General features: G+C 43.5%; 2 protein-coding genes and 1 long non-coding RNA gene across 3 annotated transcripts in view; 2 read left to right on the top strand and 1 right to left on the bottom strand.

Moving 5' to 3' along the window:
- Positions 1-1,175: 1,175 nt before the first annotated feature.
- Positions 1,176-4,170, bottom strand: LRRC52 (leucine rich repeat containing 52). Its single transcript, XM_054638735.2, has 2 exons — positions 3,373-4,170; positions 1,176-1,435 (listed from the first exon to the last, which is right to left on the bottom strand). Exons 1-2 carry the CDS (start codon positions 3,989-3,991, stop codon positions 1,176-1,178), a joined length of 879 nt encoding a protein of 292 aa, XP_054494710.2. The 5' UTR covers positions 3,992-4,170.
- Positions 4,171-5,845: 1,675 nt separating this feature from the next.
- On the top strand, positions 5,846-17,706 carry NUF2 (NUF2 component of NDC80 kinetochore complex). The gene is made up of 13 exons (XM_054638498.2): positions 5,846-6,002; positions 7,012-7,086; positions 7,961-8,037; positions 8,199-8,260; positions 9,127-9,224; positions 10,015-10,088; positions 11,289-11,385; positions 12,315-12,377; positions 13,017-13,154; positions 14,026-14,166; positions 14,936-15,111; positions 16,491-16,626; positions 16,879-17,706. The coding sequence occupies exons 1-13, from the start codon at positions 5,880-5,882 to the stop codon at positions 17,026-17,028; spliced, it is 1,410 nt and encodes a 469-aa protein (XP_054494473.1). The 5' UTR covers positions 5,846-5,879; the 3' UTR covers positions 17,029-17,706.
- Positions 17,707-19,109: 1,403 nt separating this feature from the next.
- LOC143694622 (uncharacterized) overlaps positions 19,110-23,847 on the top strand; it is a 62,857-nt gene continuing 58,119 nt past the window's right edge. The window contains exon 1 of the long non-coding RNA XR_013183194.1: positions 19,110-19,233. This is a non-coding gene — a long non-coding RNA (uncharacterized LOC143694622). The remainder of the gene's footprint in view (positions 19,234-23,847) is intronic.

Genomic DNA, 23,847 nt, shown 5'->3' with positions numbered 1-23,847 from the left:
AATGGAATTTATACATCATGTATGAGGTGTATGAATATGCAACAGGCTGTTGCTTTTAAGGGTTAATCCTCTGCTAACGTGGGTCCTTTTTCGGGCTTATTTTGCCCAGAAAGAGGTACCCGGACTGTCTGTAACTCTTTGTTTCTATTGTCTCATATTGTCCTAATCCAAATTGTCAAAATTATTATTACTCTAATTATATAGCTATTTTTATAACAATTTTATTACCATTAAACGTTTAAAATTTTAAAACCAAGTGATTGACATTTTTCACAGTCATGTAAGCAGATACTTCCCTTGGCAATTCCCAGCGCTGGTGGTAACGAGGATCTTGGATCTCCCTGTGGATGTAACTCTGACACTTTGGTATGGACACACAACCCCTTTCCAAGAATATTTGGAGAGTGTGTAAGCAATATTTTTACTTTATAAAACATTCCAGTTTGAGGACTGTGTGACACAAAAACAGAGCTGGACTTTCCAGTTCATACAACGGTGGAGGCACAGGCGGTCTGGCTGCACTGCAGGAGCACAGAGGGTTCTTTTGCTGTCTCCAGTATAATGGGAAAGAAAGGAAGAACCAGTGGGATCCTCTGGGCTCCTAAAAGTCCTGGTTTTAATCTCTTTGCCTTTCCAAAGCTGGAAGTTCTTGGATTTCCTGGGGCTCTAACAATCCAGTAATTCCCTGGGGCTCCAGCTGTGTAGGCTGATCCCTGTAAGCCCTGCTGGGATTTTTGGCCAGGAAGGGCCTGGTGACCTCCTTGGCTACAGCACAGTGCCAGGACCTCTCCCATATTTCAGTACCTTTTCAAGCCAGTCCTTATGTCCCTACTGTTCTGTGGTCCCAAGGTAGGTTGGAGGTGGAAATGCCTGGCACTGTGCACACCTCTCACACCTCCCCAAAATGAATATTTTGCCAATATCCTGAGTCCCAGTGGTAGAAGACTGGGTAAAGAACAGCAAGTGAAACCGGAGCACAGCAAGTGAAACTGGAGCACAGATACTTCCTTCTCTTGCAGTTTTATTTCACTTACCAAAAAAAAAAAAACCCAAAAAAATAAAACCAACCCCAAAAACCACCACCAACAAAAAAAATCCAGGGTGGGACAACATGGGAAATCAGGCAGGAAGGTCCTGCCTTTAGTTCCCACAATGGGAGCTCAGAAGGGCTGATTCTAAGTGGCTGTGTCTTCCTCTTCCTCCTCCTCCTCTTCCTCCCCCTTTGAGGCATGGGCCTCGTAGATGACAGCACAGACACCGGCCAGCCAGGCTGCCATGGTGCCAGCAAGGAATATGCAGAAGCCAACGAGGCCCAGAAAGACATAATCCTGCTTGTGCAGCTGGGTCAGGCAGCTGAAGTGGAGCTGTGCCTCTGCTGCTGGCATCCTCAGGGCACGCAGCCCTGCTGGGGTGTAGCAGGTGATGTTGTCAGCATCTGCAGAGACATGAGCAGAAGCAGGACTCTCTAGCCTCTATCATCATTTAATGAATAGGAGTGCTGGTAGAAAAATTATGGGAGGCTTGCTAAAGGCCTGAAAAATAGCTGCAGACTTCATGCCCTCCTCCCCCCATGGCTTGGGTAAAATCTGACAGCCAAACTCATACCAAACCTGTGCTAAACCCTTGCCAAAGCACAATTCCCAGGTTGCCAGAATATTTTTTGCAGTGTTGGCTCCATAGGATTATATTGCCCACTGGATTATGCCACTGTGGCAAACTGCTGTCCCTGCCCTCCTCATCTCTGCTGATTGAGCACTTTCATCTTCACATAAGAGCACCTGTTTTTGCTGTTTTTTTTTTAAATCTCAAACACCTTCTGAAGTGATACAGCCTAAATTATGCTGGAATAATGAGGCTGCTGTGGGTTTGACAAGGAGGGTGGTTTGCAGTCAGGCACAGCCTTACCTGCTCTGTGAGGCAACTCATCAATGATTCAGTTCCACTGAAATAACAGCCATACCCTGTCATATTGCAATATCTGCAGTGATAAAACAGATGCTGCCTGCTCCCTTTCAAGTTAGTGAAGGATCAATGTGGTGCAGGGTGTGCCCCCAGCCATCCTCTGCAGGTTTTGAGCCCCACAGACACGGTCGCTGTGGTGGGGACATCCTGGATGGACAGGATGGAAGAGCCTGAGGGAAAGGGAGCACTGCTCCATGCATGGGATGGAATGGGAGAGTGGTGGAGGGGAATTTTTATTGCATTACACTCTATTGTATATGGCTGAGTGATGTTGTTCATGTTGATCTTGATATTGGCCCTGAGTAAAAATGAAGAGCTTTTATCTCTGTCACCCAAATCCATCCAAACTTGGGCAGCTTTGTGTCAAAATTCTGTTGCACAGATATTTCTGAAGGTCAGGAACCTTGCTAAAGGCCAGGCTGGGGTCTGCTTGCAGCAGATTCCAGAGCTCTGTCCCAGTATCCCTTTGGCCTGGAACAACCCTCAGTTTAAGGCTGCATTTCCTACTCCTCCCCTCCCCAACAGCCTGCAATGAGCTTTATTCTCCTGTTGCAGGGTTCAGTGGGTTATCTGCAATCTCACTGCTGAGAGCTGTACTTTATTCCACTGTCCCATAATTCCCTGTATGTGGAAAAAGAAACCCTTTATTGTCTATAAGAAGCTTACTACACCTAATAAAGACCCTGAGACATCTTTAATTCAGTTCTGTCCTAACATCAGCTTCCAGCTGCCCTTCCCTTTTTTCCCCTTGTGCTCTTTTGTAGCCTTCTCTTATTCAGTGGACAGACTTTCTCAACCAATTTCTCTCTTGCATCTCTCTCTCATCATTGTGCCCTGCACTACTGAAACCAAAGCTTTTCTTGTTCATGTGTGCTGTGCTGTGTCTCTTTCCAGAATGGAAAAGCTAAGTCCATGTGCTGCAGCTGCAAAGCAAAACATCACCCTTGGGACCAGTGTTTTTATGGGAAAGGGAACTGGTGATTGCCCTGCCTCAGCCTCTCCAAGGCCCAGTTATAGAATCTCTCAATATGAAGAGCAACAGCTGACTTTGGGGTGGAGACAAGGCAGGAAATTCACAGCAATGATTTTCCCAGTGCACATCTCCCTGGAGCTGTGTGGGGCTCCTCGTTCTTGGTGCTGCAGCCATGGGGTGCTGTGCCCCCAGGAACACCTGAGGCTGGATCCAGGTGTTTTAGGGAAGCACCAGTGTCCCAGCTGCACACCACACCTCCCTGGCTGAGGATGTGAACAAGAGGGATTTGTCATGTGTGTAACCCAGCTGCGCCATCCCTGGTTTGTGTGACAGCAGAAAATGGCATGCAGTGGCACAGCCCCGTGAACTGAACTTTTGGGAAGGAGAACAGAGGGCTCTCTCTGTTCCACACACATCTGTGCTCACACAGCCCTCACCTGGAAAATGCACATCGCTCTCTATCATCCAGGTGATGAAATCCAAAAAGGAACAGTTGCAGTGCCACAGGTTGTCACTGAGCCCCAGAAGCCTCAGGTTGGGCAGGTCCCGGACGGTGCTGGTGTCCAGGAAGGTCAAGCCTGTCCGGCTCACATCCAGGTGCCTCAGCCAGGTGTTGTTGGCAAAAGCATCTTTCTCAATGGCCACAAGGTTGGGATTGTCTGAGATCTTCAGTACCACCAGGCTGAGGAGGTGGGAGAAGGTGCTGAAAGTGACCTGGGAGAGGTTGTTGAAGCTGAGGTCCAGATAGACGAGCCTGGCCACGCCAATGAAAGTGAAATCCAGGTCATCCCCCAAGAGGTTCTTTCTGCAGTCCAGATAGACCAAATCAGCCAGGAAGCTCAGTTCCACTGGCGGCAGGTACGAGAAGTTGTTTGCTGCCAGAATCAGCTGCCTGGTGTCCAGAGGGATGTCCACAGGGAACTCCTGCAGCTGCTGCCCGGTGCAGTTCACCTCCAGGTACTGACAGCTACACCTGCTCGGACAGCTGATCCCCTGGGATGCCATGCCCAGAAGGAGCACGAGGCTCAGGGACCGTGGGCTACCTGAAGGGGACATGGTTAGAGACCTTCCAGGCCGCTTAGCCCTTCATGGACTGCAAGCAGTCCTATGGCAGCTGCACTGCCCTCCCAGCCATGCCAAGGAGGTGTCCAGCTCTGTGGCTCACCTGAGCCCTTGGCAGAGTGCCCGGCTGGAAACCGAGCCTGGCTTTTACACGGGCAAGTGTGGAACAGTGGCTGGAGCGTCTCTGTCTCACACTCGGTGCCAGGTGACACCTCCGTGGTGTCAGTGGCTTGCAGAAGCTGCCTGTTTTCAGGGACACTGCTGTGACCTTGGTGGCCTGCTTCCAGCTGGGTGGAGGTGTGGGAAGCTGTGCATGGTGTGGGAGCATCAGAACTTTGTAGGGAGAGCGTGAACAGCCCAAACTTTATCAGAAATGTTGTGAAAAATGCGTCTTTTATGATTGGCTTTTTGCAAATATTAAAATGAATATTATATTATGTTATGAAAGTTATGTTAGAAAGTTATGCTGTATTAATTTTCTTAAGTGGTGTGTTAAATATAGTTTTATGATATAACAAAATGTTAAAATAGAAACTATGCTATGTAAGATACTTTTTTCCTAAAGAAAGGACTCGCAGCGAGGCAGCAGCCACAGGACACCTGAATCTTTCAGAGAAAGAGAATTTATTGCCCCATTATCAGTAGAAACGAACTTCTTCCTGCCTTGCTCAGTCTTGAAGACACCATCAGGATTGAGAGGGAGAAGCTGACACTGACCAGACAGAATCCTGTGTTTGAATGGAATTTATGCATCATGGATGAGGTGTATGAATATGTAACAGATTATTGCTTTTAAGAGTTAATCCTCTGTTAACATGGGTCCTTTTTCGGGCTTATTTTGCCCAGAAAGAGGTACCCGGAAGGTCTGTAACTCTTTATTTCTATTGTCTCATATTGTCCTAATCCAAATTGTCCAAATTATTATTACTCTAATTATATTGTTATTTTCAGAACAATTTTATTACAATTAAACTTTTAAAATTTTAAAAACTTTTAAAATTAAAAAAAAAAATTGGCGTTTTTCACAGTGTCACACTGCAAGGGGTGGGACTGGTTAGGCAAGAGTCCTGTGCAATGCTGGGCTGGCATTGTCTCCTTCCAGGAGCCAGGAGGTTTTATCCCATGTGGAGTAGCGGGTCCAGGTCTGGGGATCTCAGCACAAGATGTGGAGATGTTGGAGCGGGTCCGGAGGGGCCATGAAGATGCTCAGAGGGCTGGAGCAACTCTGATGTGGGGACAGGCTAAGCTGGGGCTGCGCAGCCTGGAGAGGATTATGGGGACCTTACCTAAAGGGTTTTTGGAAAGGAGGAAGAGTGACTCATTACATGGGCAGGTAATGAAAGAACAAGGGGGAATGAAAGAGGTCAGGTTTGGAGTGGATATTAGGGAGAAATTCTCCCCTGGGAAGGTGATGAGGCATAGGGTGCCCAGAGACGCTGTGGCTGCCCCATCCCTGGAAGTGCCCAAGGCCAGGTTGGACAGGGCTTGGAGCAACCTGGGATAGTGGAAAGTGTCCCTGCTCATATCAGACGGAAAACTAGGTGAACTTTAACGTTCCTTCTAGGGATTTTATGACTCCTCTAGAAGCGCTGCCAGCCCCGCCTGACAGCTCCGGAGAGACGCAGCCGCCTCACCCCGCCCTTCCCCTCACGGCCAACGGCCGCGCCGGGGCGGGGCCTGACAAACCACGCCCACCACGAGACCGCGGCCGCTGATAGGCCAAGACAGGGCGGGAAGTCGCTGAGCCCCGCCTCCCAGTGACGATGCGATCTCTGATAGGTCAGCGAGGAGGTGGGGGTGGGGCGCGGAGGATTCAAGCAGCAGGCGCGCAGCAGTGCCGCCGCCGCGTCTCTGCCGCTGTATCCCCACCGCCACCGCCGCCATGGAGACCATGACCTTCCCCCGCTACAGCCCCGACGACATCATCAGCTACCTCCGCTCGCACATCCTGGAGGGCGCCGAGGCCCGCAACCTGGTCAAGGGCGACGTGTTCGGCAACCCCAGGGTGCGTGAGGGGGGCGCGGGGCGGCTCCGGGCCACGCCGGCTCCCGTATGGGACGGACGCGCTGGGCCCGCCCGAGTGACCGCGGGGTTGGGTGGAACGGGCTGGGGGTGGGCTCGGAGTGGTCTCGGGGCTCTCCTCGGGCCTCGCCGGGAAGCGCCGTGGTGTCAACTTTGTGAACTTCGGGGAATTCCGGCGTGAGGTCTACTTGGAACTACAACAGAGCTATGTAAGATTAGGTGCTGTTTTATTCCAGATGCCTGTAAAAGTATAAGTGATATTAATCTAGAACTCGGAGCATGAAGGTTGTGCTTTAACTTCAGGTTTAAGCAGCACATGGCCTGTCTTCCCCGGTTCCGTGGGAACTGGGTCAAAATAGTTCCAACACCTTGCCGGATCCATTTAGTGCTTTTAAACCCCTCCCTGCTTCACCCCCTTTCATTCGCTCTGAGCATTTAGTGTTAGTGAGTGAAGAAAAGTGGCTTTAAAGCGGAGTTGGTGCCTCTGAGTGATTCCTGGTGCTGTTGCTTGTTTTTGAGCCTGCGGTGAGGGGGGTCTGGCCCTGCTGGTTTAGATGGTTTTTAAGAAGCAAAATTGATCATAGATAAGTGCTATAAATGAAAAATCGTATGGCTTGTAAGTGATTTTTTTTCATCTTAATTTTAATAATCTAATGAAGGGCACTTGTTGCTTCAGGGTTGTCATTTCTGTGACCTTTTTTAGGTTATTTGGCATTGTTTGGTTTGGAAACTGTTCAGCAAGCAGCAGTGTAATGAAAACCAATGCCAGACACACACAGTCAGGGCTGTAATTGCCCAAGCTGACTGCTGCCCCTTGAAACTGAATTATCAACAAATAATGCTTGAACTGAAAAAATGTTGGAAGTGAAACTTGGTTGTCGTGAATTCAGCCTTCATGTGTTAAAAGCTGAATGCTTTCATGGCCTGGCCTGGGAGCCTTGAGTAAACAAACATATGGAATCCTGATTGATTCATGTCCTCTCTTCCTGCAGCTTGAAGTTTTACACCTGATTTACCTGAGAATCCTGCAGAAAGTGTGTGGGATCCGACTGGAGCATGCCTACATGGTAGGGCTGCCTGTGGCAGGGGTGGTGGGATGTGAAAGGACAAAAATACTGGCCTTACCTGTTCTTTGGGATGCTCAGGGTGCCAGAAATGTTTGTAAGGTCTAGGAGGGAGTGGGCAAGCTTTTGGAGGGACACCATCCCTTAAAAATCTATACTGGGCTCCTGCTAGAGGAGGCTGGACTGGTCTGGAAAGAATGTAAATGTTTTTTGTATTTGATCATCTCCACTCCTCCATTAATTGAGAGAAAAGTGAGGAGAGGCTGATACCTAAATTAACTCACAGTTAATTTACTTACTGTCTCTGGTAGTCAAGAACTGATCCTCAAAAGTGAGAATAAATGGTTTTGTCTCATGGCTTTTCTGGATAAACTGAAAGGGAAGAGTATTATGTGCACAAGGTAGCTCTGTTCTTCCCAGGCAGTGCCAGCAGCTGCCATGCTGTGCTGTGAGGTTTAAAATGTCAGAGAAAGGGGACAGTGTGCCACTACATTCTCCTCCTGACTTCCCAATGAAGCAGCTGAGTGTGTCAGTTTTGGGGTGTTTAAAGAAGGAGCTGCTTGCTGGTAGCTGTATAATATTGTGCTGCATAAGTTATGAACAAAATGAAACAGAGTTTAGATTCAATTCCAGAGTTTGTAATGTTGCTGCTTTACTTATTATTGTATTTTTATGCTTTTCCAGCCAAAGTTGACCCTTAAAATAGTGTGCTATTTACTTTGTTGACATTTTTCAGCCTTTAATATGTTTTCCCTGTGGATGGGAAGATCATCATCAGTGTTTTTAATTATTTTATGCTGTGGAAAATGCTGCATAATTTTTGTTTTAAGTATTCTCTACTTATGCACTGACTCTTTTTACTCTTTTTACTCTTTAGATGCCACTCAACGTTGACATAATGTACCCACAGATCCATGAAGGCTTTCTACCTGTCTGCAATTTGTATATTCACATGTAAGTTGAAGATGCTTGCCTTGTGCTTGCTGGGCAGATGCTCTGGGACGAGAGGACAAGATCTATTTTGCAGCAGATGGGAACAGGACAAGAACAGAGCCATGGTCACAGAAGCTGAGTCACAGTCTCTCAGCTGAGGTTGTGTTTTGTTCTCCTTGCAGGGAGCGCTTGCTGCCCATGTGCCGGATCAGTGACTTCCAGATTGCTGATGTTTTAAACCCAAGTAAGCAAGTGCCTTGTAATCCTTGGGTTTCCTGGGTGCTGCTTGCTATTCCAGGTGCTTTTTCTCCTTGGGCATAGCCAAATGGGTGTCTAGTGTCGAGAAATGTCCCTCTGGCTGCTCTTCTGACCCTTAAACAAGCTGCTTCTAGTGGACAGCTCTTGTTCCTGATGTGGGCTGGTGCAGGTCAGTAACTGAGGGCAGCTTTGAATGCTGTGAATCTGTTGAACTGCTGGTCTGGAGATGGGCTGTGACATACTTATACAGTATAATAATAGATGGGGATGAAAATTACCCTGACAGCTCTGGAATGCTTTAGGATTTCTTATGCCTGTGCTCCACTCCTTTCAATACCCAATTGTGATTCTGCCACAACACAGACAACTTGGAAAATGCTGCTCTGAAGAAATCTTTCACTTCTGGATCCGTCTTGTCTAAGACATTCAAAGCTTTTGTAATCATCTTTCAGAAAGTTTGCTTGGAATAAAGACAGAAAGTCCCTGCAGTTCAAATTGCTGCCTTCAGTTTGGCTGATAGCTACAGAGAGGCTCTCTCTTCAGAGCTGTAGCTCAAGATTGACACTCTTTCTCCCTGGCTTCTGTTGGAATGGGAGGCTGTGTGTTAACAGCCTTTTCTCCCAGGTGCCACTATTCATTTGTTAAATTACACAGAATTGCTAAGTGTTGGTAACCAGCTGGGTGCTGGTTTTTGTGTAGTCTGAAATCTTTGCAAGCTGAGTGGGGGAAGAACTAATTTGGACTGTGTTTTGTAATTTCTGTCTCCTTGAATTACACTTGGCCCAACTTTTTGGAAGCAATTGCGATGCTTTTGGAAACCAGCTCAGTGAGCTCTTGCAATTCCTCTTTCAGAGACCAAGAGGACAGTTCGCTTCTTGAGTGGCATCCTCAACTTTGTGAACTTCAGGGAATTCCGGCGTGAGGCCTACCTGGAGCTGCAACAGAGCTATGTAAGATTAGGTGCTGATTTATCCCAGATACCTATAAAAGTGTAACTAATATTAACCTAGAACCAGGAGCATGAAGATTATGCTTTAACTTGAGGTTTTTGTAACATGTTGGGATGTTAAATGTAGCCAAGTAATTCAGGAAGGTACTGATTATTACTTTGGGTGTTACTGAAAGGGTTTTTCCTCCAATATATTGGGGGGAAAATATTACATATATATATATACATATATATGATTTATATTATGTATATTATTATATGTATTATTTGAAGTATATTATTATATATTATTTTATATATATAATCTATATAGATAATATTTTATATATGTATATATGTGTATATATATAAAATATATATTTTATATGTATATATATGTATATATGTGTATATGTGTGTATATATAATATATATAAAATATATATTTCATATTTGTATATATGTGTGTATATATAAAATATATATTTTTCATATTTGTATATATGTATATATATGTGTATATATATGTGTGTGTATATATATATGTGTGTGTGTATATATATGTGTGTGTATATATATATATATATATATATATATTTTTTTTTTTTTTTTCCCTTACAATAAATTATTGGATACTTCAGCCTGGTAAGTGCAGGATTGACACCTTGTACCATTTTGAGAAAAGTGGGGTTGTAGGTGGCTTCTGTTCTGAATGTCTCACTAGTTGAGAGATGGTGCATTTCATGTGAAATAACGATGAGCAAGGCTCTAATAAAAGCCCACTTCTCTAAAATTAAATATTTAACTTGCAGAAATTAGCTATGGAGAAAAACCAACACCTGGAGGCTGTGAATCGGGAGGCAGCACTGAAGCTGGAGAAACTGAAGTGAGTGTGTGGAGTAAAGCCCTGTGAAATGCACTGCTTGCCTTTCCTGCTTAGGCTGGATCAGTGGGCCAGTTGTGTGGGGCACAACAAGTCTGAGTGCAAAGCCCCATTCTTGGCTCATAATAACTTGGTTCAAAGCTACAGGCTTGGGGAAGAGGGGCTGGAATGTGGCCCAGCAGGAGAGAACCTGGGGGTGCTGGTTGACAGCAGCTGAACAAGATCCAGCAGTGTGGCCAAGGAGGCCAGCGGCACCTGGCCTGTATCAGCAAGTGTGGCCAGCAGGACCAGACAGTGTCCATCCCCCTGTGACACTCCCTGAGTGCTGCATCCAGTTCTGGGCCCCTCACTGCAAGAGGGACATTGAGTGTGTCCACAAAAGGGCAGTGAAGCTGGGAAGGCTCTTGAGCACAAGTCTGATGAGAGGGAGCTGAGGAGATTTATTCCCTGCTGGCAGAGGAAAAAAAAAACCAAAAACTTTTACCATGTATGGTTGCATTGAGGGAATTCTGTATTTGTATGTGGAGAACTAGGCTGAAACTTTTTGCTGTTACTTAGCTTTTAGTGATGTGTCTTTATCCCTTCAACAGCTGGAGGAAGCTCATCTTCAACTTAATACATGAGTAAAGTTGTCTTCCTTAGTTATTTGACATGTTTGCCACAATCTCTGTTTTTCAGGCCATTTAACCCCACTGCCTGTGTCTTTGCACCATTAAGTTTTGTTTTTGCTTGTGGATAATAGGATGAAGAAATGGCTGGTTTCCAAGAGAGCTTTCAAAACAAAGTGGTTTTTTTTTTTCTGACAGCTGCTCTTGGTGTGTGCTACACAGGGGGGTCCCTAGCTGGGATAGGTCTACACTAATATAAACTATTTATATGACAGGTAATATGCAAATATTATAAATGAAAGTCACCCCTAAAACTGATAGGAGTGTTGTACTTTCATGCTTTGCTTAACATGATCTTTGAACTTAGTCCTCTATGTTTGTGCCACTTCTTGCCAAAATAGCTCTTTAGATTTTGCTTCAACTGCAAAATCTTACAAGCAAAGGAAAATAAGATATATTCATTTGAGACTGCCTTGCTCTGATTACTGAAGTTACTGGCTGTAAACTCTGTGGAGACAGTGATTGTTTTATCTGCTGTACTCTGACTGGACTATAACGATGCTGAAACTGCCCAATATCTTTATTTTTCCCTCAGCACAGTCCCAGTTGAACATGAGGCAGAGATCAAGCAGCTCACAGAGAGCATTCGGGAGCTGGAGCAGCTGCTGAGGCAGGACTATCGGCGGAAACAAGTAGGGCCTTGTTCTGTGTTTCTCTGAAAACCTGCTGTGGGCCCCTCACTTCTCTTGATCTTATTCCCTTCCCTCCAACTCAGTGGATAAAAGGGACTTTTTTGATTTAAAGCAATGGCCATTTTAGCAAAATGCTGTTGGAGCCCTCTTTGTTTCACTGTGAGGAATGTGAAACGTGCTTTAAATCAGACTTGGGGAATACAAAAGTATAGTTGAGTCTTTTTTTGAAATGCATTTCTGCAATGTCTTGGGAGATGCACATCACACTTCCAAACAGGAACACAGGCATGTTCCTCTTTGTTTTCCATTTGAATTCCAAGAATTGGAACTGGAGGTGGGCCATGGCAAGAAATGAGGCCTAAGAAGGGTCACCCAAGGGAATGCCTGGCAGAAGGAATGGGGTTCATTGCAGGGGTAACTTTTCAGCAGTGGAAACTTGCCTCTCAGGTCTCATAAATAACTTTTTTAGCTCCTTTGAGAGAAAGAAAATAATAATCTATGGTCAGGATTTTTTTTTTGTTTTGTCAAGTCATATTTCTGTTATTAGCATTATTAACCTTGTGCTTGACTATTATTTGGGACTTTATGTTAAATTATATTTTTCCCTGAAGAAGAGAGCCTCTGGCAAAGAAAATTGTAGGAGTATAATAGCTGCCAGGGTCAATAAGAATAGGGATGGCCAATCTCTTATCCTTATTCTTAGTTACCCACTGCTGGCTGCCTCCCTAGTGCTTCCAGTGGTTTTGGTGACAATATTCTCCTTTCCTGTCTTTGAAATCTTACAGATTGCAGGTTTTTTTCTGCTGGTTATGGCATTCCAAAGGACCCATAAATGGGGGATTTCTCCTGTGGACAGATCTATGATAGAAGGATAAGGCAGGTACCAGCTGTAGAGATGCTTGTTGAAAGCTTGGTGCTTTTTTTTTCAGACAGCTTTGCAAGAAGTGACTTCTCAAAAGAAGACAGATATTGCTGAGAGAACCCAAAAACTGGTAAGTACACCTCTGTGTGCTGCTGGCTGCAGATCAACTGAGAGATCATCTCTTTCTAGGATCAGATTATTCTTGGAATTAAGTCACTAGAAATCTGGACTTCTGAGGTGCTGTGGGTTTACCTTGCATGCATAGAGTGGGCTGATGAGGCACAACAGGAGGTTTTGAACTTGTTGCTCTTCTCCCAGGGTGACAGAGTTGGCTCTGGAATGCTGCAGTCACTGCCTCGGTATCCCTAGGTCAGGAGTTCTGAGGGAGAGAGCTTGTGGCAGTATTCCAGGCTGGATGGGGCTGTGAGGTGTCCCTGCCCATGGCAGGGGGTTGGAATGAGAGGATCTTGGAGGTCTTTTCCAACCCAAACCATTCTAGGATTAGCTGGCAGGCTCTTGGTGGAAAACACCAGTTAACTGCTGTTCTTCTGCACCCCTTTAAGCAAATGTGGGAAGCAAAATAGGCTGTTGATTGCTTTGATTTGGAATGTTAATGCTGGTTAGAGAAATTTAGTTTTAGAACTTCCTAATGAGGAATGACTACACACCAAAGAACCTGTCTAGTCATAAGACCATGGCAAACCTTGCTACACAATTCCTCTTTGTTCACCTAATTACTAATATTGAAAGTGTTTGTGTCATTAACTAGAATGAGTGCAAAGTGTCTCTGGCTACTTTGAAAGAAGAACAAGAGCAGCTGAAATCCAAAATTGTGGAGAGTCCAGAAGAACGGAAAAGTTACAACGAGATGATGAAAGAGACTATTAAGAAATTGAAGAGATCTAAGGTGAGCTTTTCCTCTGTCCACACAAGGAGGTGTTCTGTTAGAAAAAGCATGTTTTACTGGACTGTCATCATCTAGAGCTGCTTCTTGAGTGATGGTAAAACACCAGCAGGACAGTGGTTGGTCTGAAATGAAATCACAGCCTCAGAAAATTGAAGGTTTGTGGTACAGGTGGTGGTGTATTTTTGATGGGCTGTTTTTTTCCCTTTGAAAAGCAATTGCAGTCACTTGTAAAATCAGGTGTTGAACTCTTGAATCTGTTTGGCTGTTTGCTCTCCAGAGGAGACAATATTTTGTCAGCTCCCAAATATCTTTGTATTTAGAATATGTGTTTCATAATGCTTCTGTTGTTATTCACTGTTTCTGGAATCGATGGCTGTCTTCACTACTATGCTGAACACTGAGTTCCCACCTAGATTTATTTATTCTTTTTTAAATTATAATCTCCACTCATTTTTGTGGTTTGAGATTGCTCACACTTCAGTGGTTTGCACTTTGCCTCTGATGGTTATTTTTGTTCCAAAGGTGTAAACTCAATTGCTGTAATTTCAGGTAGGAAGCTTTACATAACTCTTGTTTTACCAGTGTAGAATTTCTTCACTGCACAACTTTTTTTTTTTTTTTTCTGAAAGCTCTTGGAAAAAGCTGATTACTGATTAATTCAGTGTAAAACACTTGTATGTCACCTTTATTTCTGTGCTTCCAAATAAATGCCTTTCTTTTATTTTTTTATGAAGAGCTCATTTCACCACCTCTTAAATATTACTTCTTAAGTCTTTAAACAATAAGGGGAGGGTCCAAAGTTCAATATGCTTTAATTCTATATAAAAGAACTCTAAAGCTGTTTATTGATAGTCTTTTTCTCTCTTTAAAGCAAGAAGTTACTGAGAAATATGAAGGTTATAGAGATGTAGTTGAGGTTCTGCCATCATGCCAAGTGGAATTGCAGTTGTACCAAAAGAAGATGGAAATACAGGGAGAAAATGTGGAGAGACTGGCCAGTGTATCATCAGAGGTCTGTATTATCCAAATTATATCCTGTTAGGGGCGAGTTTGATGTCTAAGCAATGTTCCCCTCTTTCCTTTTCACTGTAAAGAATGACATTTTGAAGTTTCCAAGTTCTTTCTTAAAAATGTCAGTAAAACATTGCTGCTGCTTTGCTGGGTGGCACTAGCTAATGTACTATGCACTAGCTATTGACCACTTTGAATAGTCAAGGGCTTTGTTGCCATAGAAACCTGACCTAAAATAGTTGGAGCTGTCTTGGGGTTGTTGGTAGGAAATGATGGGAAAAGAAAAGTGAAATGGAGTTTCTTCTGCCTTGAGAGTGGAAACTAAGAATAAAAAATTGTTACATCGGGAAGAGTCATGTCTTAAGTGCCTTTAAATTTATTAATATTGCTAAGCCAGACATTCTCTGATGAAATGTTTGTCACAATACAGTCCCTTGCTATTTGCCACTAGGTTTTGGGAGAATGCAGTTGTTAGGAGCAATTGAAAAATGTTATGGAGTCTTTTTGGGTGTTTGTATAGCATGTGTTCAAATGAGGCTTGGCAAAAAGCTAGAGCAGAAGTCAAAGTCACTTCTGAAAGTCATCCTGAGCAAGGAGACCTTGTCCATTTGGATGTATTTATAATCAGAGAAAGAGCTGGCAATCAAATCTTCAAAAAGCAGCCAGCTACTTGTAATCTTAGCACATTTACAGAGTATGCTGTCTTGATAATTTCCTGTCCCCATTTAATGTCTTTCTATTTCATTTATTTCTATACTTCTGTACTCTAGGCCAGAAATCTGGAGGACCAACTTGAGAGTTCTCAGGTAGAGCTGAAAAAGGCCAAGACAGATGAAATGTCCCTGAAGAGAGTGGTGACTGCAAAACATGAGAAGCTTGCTACAGCTGAGATCCAGCTCCAAAAGATGCGTGAGGATATTGAGCAGCACAAGTGCACCGTGCTCGAGTATGGAGGGGTTGATGTTTCTGCCTGCTGCTGTTTTATGTCTTTGTTATGTGCTGCCAAAGTCTATGTCTGCTACAAACACACAGCTTAGCACTGAGGGGAAAATGAGCAGTGTGGGACAGCTCTGTATGAAGACCAGGAATGCTGCAGGCAGGGATTTGGGGTCTCAAATCAATAATTGCAATGTGACTTGACAGCAATTCTTTTATTGGAGCACTAATTTAATTTATAATGCTTATTCTTGATTCTTTTATCTTCTTAAAGAGAATGTCACATTGGGATAATTTTCCAACTTATCAGACTTCAACAAAGCCCCATTTGCCTTTCATGAATTTTTCATAATTTCCCTTGCCACTTTTGCTCATTATCAAAGATGTTCGAGACCCATGGGGAAATGGGGCTCGCATCTCAGAGGAGCATTATCCTGACATGATGCTTCTAAAACAAAAGGAAAAGTGTCATTTGATCAAAGCCTCTCAGCCCCTCTTCCTTCCTCCCATATGCTGAAGGCAGCACCAAACTGCAGCCCTGGAAGGTCCTGGCTTCACTGTGAGCTTAGTGCTGAGCTTTTAGGGAGAAAATTGATTTTTAAACAATTTTCATCTACACAGATAGGGAGGAAAGGGAATATGGAACATTCTTGGCTGTGATGGAAGGGAGCTGCTTGCACATGGATGGGAGAGTCAAGTAAGATTTAGTCAGGCTTGAGGTTTGTGTGCAGAATGGCACTTAGTGTATTGTATCAGCTAAAATAAATTATTTGGGAGGAAAATAGGTTGGGCATTGGGAGGAATTTCTGGACAGAAATTGGAATGGGCTGCCCAGGGTGGTGTGGAGTCACTGCCTCTGGAGGTGTTCAAGGAAAGACCAAGTGCCATGGTCAAAGTGACAAGGGGGTGTTCATAGGTTGATCTCAGAGGTCTTTTCCAACTTAAATGATTCTGTGAGAAGCAGCTTTTAATTTAGCAATGAAAGCAACATAATCTTATGCTCCTTTTCATCAAAAGTTGCTCCTATTTATGTTTTTAATGTATCAGGTATTTCCCTTGAGTGATAAAATTAAATGCTTTGATAAGCAAGAGGGGAAGGGAGGTAACCTTGATTGAAGAAAGGAGTTTTTGCTGGTGAAAAGAAATGTCCTGACTGTTCCCTTGAGGTGGGAAGGTGCATATGGGCTCCTGCTAAGAATGAGCTTCACTTCTTGTACCTAAGTTGTTCTAGTTTAAAAATCACATGAATTTCCAAGAAAGTAAATTCTATATATCATTGCATCTGGAAGCTGCTGGTTTTATGCTCATAAAATGCAAGGTTTGCTTGTGGTGGGCTTCAGCTGCATCTGGAATGAGCTCAGTACTAACTTTTTTTCCTGTCCCCTTTAGGCATTTTAACAAAGTGCAGGAGAAGAGGGGTGCTGTGTATGACAAAGTTATGGCCATTCGCAAGGAAATCAAACAGAAAAAGGACAAAATTGAGCAGCTGAAGGATGATGCTGAAGAAAAAGCAACAAAAGCCAAGGTGAGCACTTTTTATTTACCCCCCAAAATCTTCTTATGTTCCTGTTGTAGTGTGGTCAGTGCAGTGATCCTCTAAGCAGCCTCCCCTCTGTGTTGTGAATATTTAATGCTGCTGAATGCTGCTCCTTAAGCCATGGATAAGACACTCTTGAAATCATTTGAGTCCACCAGACCACTCACTTGACATTGGTGCTTGATCAAGATTTAACTTTGCTGATGGATTTTTTTCCCCCCCTTTATTTTCTCTTTTCAGGAAATACACCTAATTTTGAAGGCTGTATTGGACAAGTGTCATGAATCTCTCCTTAAGGCAGTAAAGACTTCTGCAGCCTCAAGAGCAGAAAAAATTGATGAAATAAGGGAAGGGCTGTTCAGCATTCAATCTTCTGTAAATGCTTCCTAAGCCTGCCTGAACTTGTGTTCTACTTTCATTGTGTTTGTGCTCATACCTGAACTCAAGGGCTCCTGCTTTGCATGGGAGGGATAACAATTCCAGGCCAATCCAGCTTTCTCCAAAACCTTGTCAGAACATGTTTAGCTTTCCAGGCTGATCCTGATGTCATGAACTTGCTGATGTGGATAAGAAAACACTCAATTTCTGGTGTTTCAGTCTGCACCTGGTTTTAGTGGTAATATTGCAAGTATTGCTATCACCAAACTGCTCAACATTTTGGACAGAACCCTGCATTTGTAGAAACTGTTCTGCAGATTTTGGACTGGGAACACCTGGTGCCTTGGTCTGGCTTGAATGTTCAAGATAAGTCAGTAACAGGTGATGCTCCACCACCATTATTCAATTTAGATGAAATCCTGGTAGAGCTGTAGCATCCATCTAAATGCCAAGTTACTCTCATCATAAATATTTGGAACTGTAAACACTCAGAAGTACCATTTTAATATCATTTTAGTTAACAGTACACTCCTTCTCAATGCTTGAACCCATTGTGTCTGCTTTGTGGGGTATTGAACCCTCATCTGTCTTCATCAGTCTGTTAGGATGCTCTTAAATATAGATTGATGTTTTGTACCTTAACTTGTGAGTGGTTTTCATTATTTGGAAAAAATAAAATGTTAATTTTTACACTGGTTGGTATAAAGGTATTTAACCCTTTTTCTCTTGGGTCTGACTTGGCATAAGGTTTCAGCTGAAAAATGTTGCTCTGTACATTTGTAGGAATGTGTGCCATGAGCAGTGTTTTGTGATGAAAGGAGGAGGATGATTCAAGCCAGCTTTAAAATTTTAATTCTTCATCTCTAGAGGTGCTAGCAGGTCAGTTAGGGAGGGTGTTTGTTCCTTCTAGAGCTCTTATGGAGGCATCAAACCCTTCTGAAGTTTTGCTTTAAGGGTTTTTTTTTTTAATTTTCCCACTGTAACAGAATTGTTTAGGTTGGAAAAGCCCTCTAAGATGAAGTGCAGCCATTAACCCAGCACTGCCCCCTCCAGCACTGAACCCTGTCCCTGAGTGCCCCCAGTGCACTCTGAAATATTGCAGTAGCATCTCCTTCCTTATAAAAACTGACTGGGGAGAGAGATCCCAAAACCTTCCAGCAGATACTGCAGGGGATTATTCCAATCAGCAGATCAAGATCCTTAGGCTAGAGAGATGATGCTTGTGTATGCCAGTGGTGAGGAATTTGCAGGACAAAGAAAAAGCTGCAGTCTGGACCCTGGTCTCAGAGATTTTGGGTAAAATAAAAGGCTGCAATTCATGAAGAAAGAAAAACTCTTGATTTCCAGGTTTTTGTATTACCAATAGGTCCTTGTGCTTTCACTGTTGCTTATTTGTACCTAGAATACTTATAAATCATAACTAAGGAATTATTTATCTACAGATAATTGATTCCTAGGTGTGAATTGATTCCTACTGCTGCTTGTCAAAAACTTGACCCACCTTGAACCATATGGCAAGGCAGTGGGGGGAGTTCAGTGTGGCCTGGAGAGCAGAGAAGGGAGAGTGGTTTTGCTGAGGCAATACAGCTCCCTTTCCCTCAAGAGGGCAGTGTTTGTCAAAATATTCTTTTTTTTTGGTTTGCCTTTTTTTTAAATCTTTCTGCCTTAGCTACTGTTTAAAAGTGTAGTTTAATTTTTTGTGTGTGTGTACTTCAGTATTTCATATACAACATAAAAGTTGTAGCAAGTTGGGCTGGCCACACTTGTTTGAAATGTGTGGAGTTATTAACAATAATCTATCTGTACACAAGCTTTTAAATTGTGCAAGCAGAAAAAATAACAGTGGCTAAGGTGGGAAATGGGTTAACAGGACACCTTTTAAGGGATGGAAGGAAATATTTTTATCACTCCTCTCTTGCCTTTACTCCAGAGCGTGGCTGGAAGGATCTTCAGAGCTGTCTCAAAAGTCAGATTTTGTAGGTTTTGGGTGAGAGTAGGTGAGCCAGGTTTGTATTTTCCCATTTTCAGCTGCTGGGGCAGAGGGATGAGCTGGGAGCTGGCCACTTGGTGGGGATGTTGGCACAGAGAGTGGCCCTGGATTCCTGTTCCATCCCTGCCACAGCTCTGCTGAGGAAGCCAAAGGAAAACCTGCTGAATCTTCAGCTTCAGGATAACAGCTTTTCAGCTTTCATAAATTCTAGGACCGGCCAGGACCAGGTAAGCTACAAGTTCAAACTCACTGACATATATTTCCATCGAAGGATATGACCCTTGATGCTGCCAAAGCAGGAGCTGCTCTGGAGGAAGGAGCCTGCACTTGGGAGTCTGTTCCCTGTTATTTGTGCAGGGGGATTAGGAGGGAGTGTGAAAGGCTCAAGTGTGTGTAAATCACGAGGTTGTGAGGTGCAGAGTAAAGAAATCTGGCAGATAAAGGCACCTGTGTGCTGAGGTCTCTTGTATCTAGGGCATGTTTTAGAAAGATTCTCTTGATGTTTCCATCAGGCTCATGAAAGGCAATCCTTATTATGATACAGTAAAATAAATGGCTGGAGATACCTGGGAATAAGACCAAAGAGAAAGCTTGGAACTGAACATCCAAATTCTTGTTGCCTGCAAAATTCCTTTTTCCAAAGGAAATGCTGTTTCTTGAGATGCTGGAAATGGAGAAACTATGTGACAAGATAAAGTTCCCATGTGGTTTTTCAGTGAAAAATTTTAAGACCATGAGGATTTTGTCCCTTTTTCCCCATGAAGAAAAGACAGCAAGGTGTTCAGGAGCTGAGTTTTTAATGAGCAGCACATTAACCAGTCCTTACTGCAAAGAGAGAGTCTGCAGGCTGGGACAGTGATATTGAGAAAGGCAATCACTGAAAAATGCACTTGCAAAGAGAAATGGGCATTAGAAGGAAAAAAAAAAAATCACTGTTTTTGCAAGCTGCAAGTCCACCTGGGGAGGACTGGGAGAGGCCAGTGTTTGTAGCAAATGAACAAACAAAAGGAGGGAAAACCCAGGTTATGTTGGGGTTTCCATAGCAACACAATGCTTTTCCTGGAAAACTCAGCTGATGAGATCTGATCTATCTGCTGTTTAACTCTTGCATGCAGAGCCCATTTCTTGCCTTACCTGTCTCCTGCACAGCACAGTCCCTGCTGCTGGCTGTGCTGTCACTCCACCACGGTGGTCCCCACGGGGAATGATGCTCCTGAGCCAAGGCTGCTCCTGTTCTGTTGCAAAACACACAGAAAAGGCAGAGGCACCTTTTGTGTGTAGGGAGGATTTACCAGGTGTGCTGATCCTGGGCAGCCTCTGCCTGAGATCTGTGGGAGACTTTGTGTGACTGTTTGGTGAGTTTATCAAAGCAGCCTGAATTAAATTTCTTTCCAATTTGTACCTGACTCAAACCTGATTTACATTTGTACCTGGTGTTCTGCCCTTTAAAAAGCCCCAGCAGTGGGAACTGGGAATTCTTGGTGGCAGGGGAGTTTCTGGTGGAGGAAGGTGGAAGGGTGGCAGCTTTTGCCTGACCAAAAGGACAATTGAGGGAGTGGGCAGCACCACAAATGTTCATGAAATGGCTACTGCTCTCAAAAATGTAGAAAGAAGCATCTGTTTTGGGGAGAAAGTGGATGTGAGACCCCATCCTGGTACAGCAGAGAGGAAATGGATTCTGCTCCCTGCCTTCTGAGCAGGCTTTGCCAGAGGGGCTGCCCTTGGAGGGGGAAAATGGGATGAAGAGACAGAGTTTTCTCATTTTCTAGGTCCCCTGCATGGTGAGGAGTTACAAAGAGAGGGTGGTAAGGGAAGGCAGGGATCCCAAAAGATGCTGAGTATATTGTCACAGAATCAGGGAATGGTTTGGCTTGGAAGGGACCTAAAAGCTCATCTTGTTCCAACACCCCTGCCATGGGCAGGGACACCTTCCACTGTCCCAGGCTGCTCCAAGCCCTGTCCAGCCTGGCCTTGGACACTTCCAGGGATGGAGCAGCCACAGCTTTGTGGGCACCCTGTGCCAGGGCCTCAGAGGGAAGAATTTCTTCTGTCTGATGTGTTTGTTCCAGCCCTGTTAGGGGCCTGGCAGTGGCCAACCTCTGCAATATTCAGCAAAAGCAATATTCTGTTTAATTGGTGGGCTTTATGTTTGGTTTTTTTTCCTCTCTGACTGTTGTTCTGTTATTAACCTGTTACTGCTTATTGAGCCCTGAAGATTTGTGAATAGAAAACAACCATCATTACAATATTTAAAAGAAAACCAATTCAGAGGGGTTCAAAGACCAGTAATCCAGGTATATGCCAATAAATAGGAAACAGTGCTTTATAATCTCTTCACAAACCATCCCCTATCTTCAAACATTTATTATATTCCCTCCTATTTCTCCTGACAGCCACCTGTTCAACTTGTGACCTGTTTGTAAAAATCTGCACACCATCTATCAGAGGGATGCACTCACTTACAAACTTCTGTTCTGTGGGCATTGAGTAAATTATTTCTTTAAGATCATATGGCAGATCTATAATTAATTAAACCCTCCATGATATTAGTGCAAAATAATTTCTCCTTTCTAAAAAGGTAAATGTAATTTGCCGATCTGGTATTTGGAAGAATGCTTTCCCCAAAATCAATTCCTTTAGTTTCCAGAGAATAGAAATGAGAAGCAATCTCATTTTAATTATATCTCTTTATTGCTAACAAAGGAATGATTTATGCAATTAAATTAACTGGCTAGAAAATTATTCTCAGCTGGGCTGTCCTAATTCTTTGCTTTCTGAATTGCAGGCTCTTACACTTCTCTATGTAGATTAATTTTTCTGATATGCAAACAATGCTCCTTGTGTTCATTTTTAACATTTTTTATTCACAGCTCCCCTTTTCTTAGTGTCAATGACATGAGTAATATTTGTGCACTGCTGGGCTCTGATTCAGGCCTTTTTTATGTAGAAAGATTGGGAAAAAAAAATCTTTTCTTTTGAATCTCATTATTGCAGAGCAAGGTTTTGAAGTTTTCTTATCTATTGCTGAGAAACAGCAGCAGGAACATGGAGGGACTGCAAAGATGTCAAAGGATGCAAACTTTTGAAGGAAAATGTATCAGCACTGAGGAGACAGGTGAATTTGTGGTTGGTGTTAAGAAAGCATTTTTTAATGTATTCCTCTTATACCTCTGTTTCCTTGCAGCCAGGCAAAAAGCTGAAACACAAGGGGAAAAAAACGAGACAGATTTATGTTGTACACAGACTCAATAGGGAACGAATTTGGGATTTTTTTTTTCTCTTTCTGCCTGGGATTACCTTGCAGTGGCTGGCCAGAATGTGAGCTAGAGATATTTGGGCTGAGGGGAAAATTACCATGTAACAACACATTGTGACCATGTGCCAACACAGCCTGACATCTTCTGAATGGGGCATTGGTGTAATGTGCTGCTCTAAACCAGCAGTGAACATATTGCAGAGCACGTGTTGGCTCTGTCTGAGCTGTCCTGCCCTGTATCAGTGGAGATGTGTCAGCTGGTCAGGCTTTGCTGTGCTGGCACTCTGTGCTGCTGTCAGATGGCTCTGAACTGACAGAAAGGAGCTTTAGATTGGATGTTAGGAAGGAATTCTTCCCTGTGAGAGTGGGGAGGCTCTGGCACAGGGTGCCCAGAGAAGCTGTGGCTGCCCCTGGATCCCTGGCCAGGCTGGACATGGCTTGGAGCACCTGGGATGGTGGAAGGAGTCCTTGCCATGGATGATCTTTCAGGTCCCTTCCAACCCAAACCAGGCTGTGATCTATGAAATAAAGTTAAAAACCAGAGTTTTTGTCTGGGTTGGAATGTGGTGGTTGGGGTGTGGAAAGGTCTGCACCATTGTGTCACCATCCTGTTTTCTGAAAAATCCCTTTGCCAGGATTTTCTCCTGGGAAGCTGAGAAGCCTGAGAGAAAAAGGCAAACAATAATTATCTCATTTGCTTCTCCTGTGTTTTGCTGATTTGGAATGTGGTTGGAGATTGTTTTATCCAACATGTGAATTGTTTTGACTTAATGACCAATCACAGTCAGGCTGTGTCAGACTCTGAGGAGAGAGTCACGAGTTTTTCATTAGTATCTTGTTAAGCCTTCTGTAAGTATCCTTTCTATATAACATAAGAGGATATAACATAAGAGGATATAACATAATAGGATATAATATGATATAATATGATATAATATGATATGATATAATATAATAGGATATGATATAATATGATATAATATGATATAATATGATATAATATGATATAATATGATATATAATATAATATAATAATACGCCTTCTAAGAACATGGAGTCAGATTCTCAATTCCTCCTCCGTCTGAGGAACTCAGAAAATACCCCACACCATTGGGATTCTGAAGGCTTGTGACATTCCAGAGAGGAAGGATCAAGTTGTTATCATTTGGGTGGGATCAGGAAGCATTTTGGGCCTCTCTCCTTGGGCTGGGGATCATGCAAAGGGAATCTTTCCTCTGGGCTGCTGGGTGGGTGAGGGAAGGGGCAGTTGCTGCAATGCCTCTATTGACTGCAGTTGTTCTCCTTGAGGACATCACTGTAAAATCAGCATAAACTGAATTTGCTTAGCAAGTGGGATCACACTTATTTATTGGAAGAACATTTCTCAAAGAACAGTTGTGCTTGGCTTACTGTCAAGAAGTGATTTTTAATTTTTTTTTTTAATTAAAAAAAAATTTCCCCTAGTTCTGCAAATTCCCTGCACTGAGTTCAGTTCTCCTGCATGAATATCTTGGCTCATACAGGAAATAATCCTTTGCAATGCCTCAGGAAGATGCTCTGAGGTGTGAGTTTACCAGCAGTCTGC

This window comes from Agelaius phoeniceus, chromosome 8 (genome assembly GCF_051311805.1).
Source record: "Agelaius phoeniceus isolate bAgePho1 chromosome 8, bAgePho1.hap1, whole genome shotgun sequence".
NCBI classification, from domain to species: domain Eukaryota; kingdom Metazoa; phylum Chordata; class Aves; order Passeriformes; family Icteridae; genus Agelaius; species Agelaius phoeniceus.
Note: the sequence above shows the minus strand (reverse complement) of the source record. Positions and strands in the feature narration are given on the sequence as shown.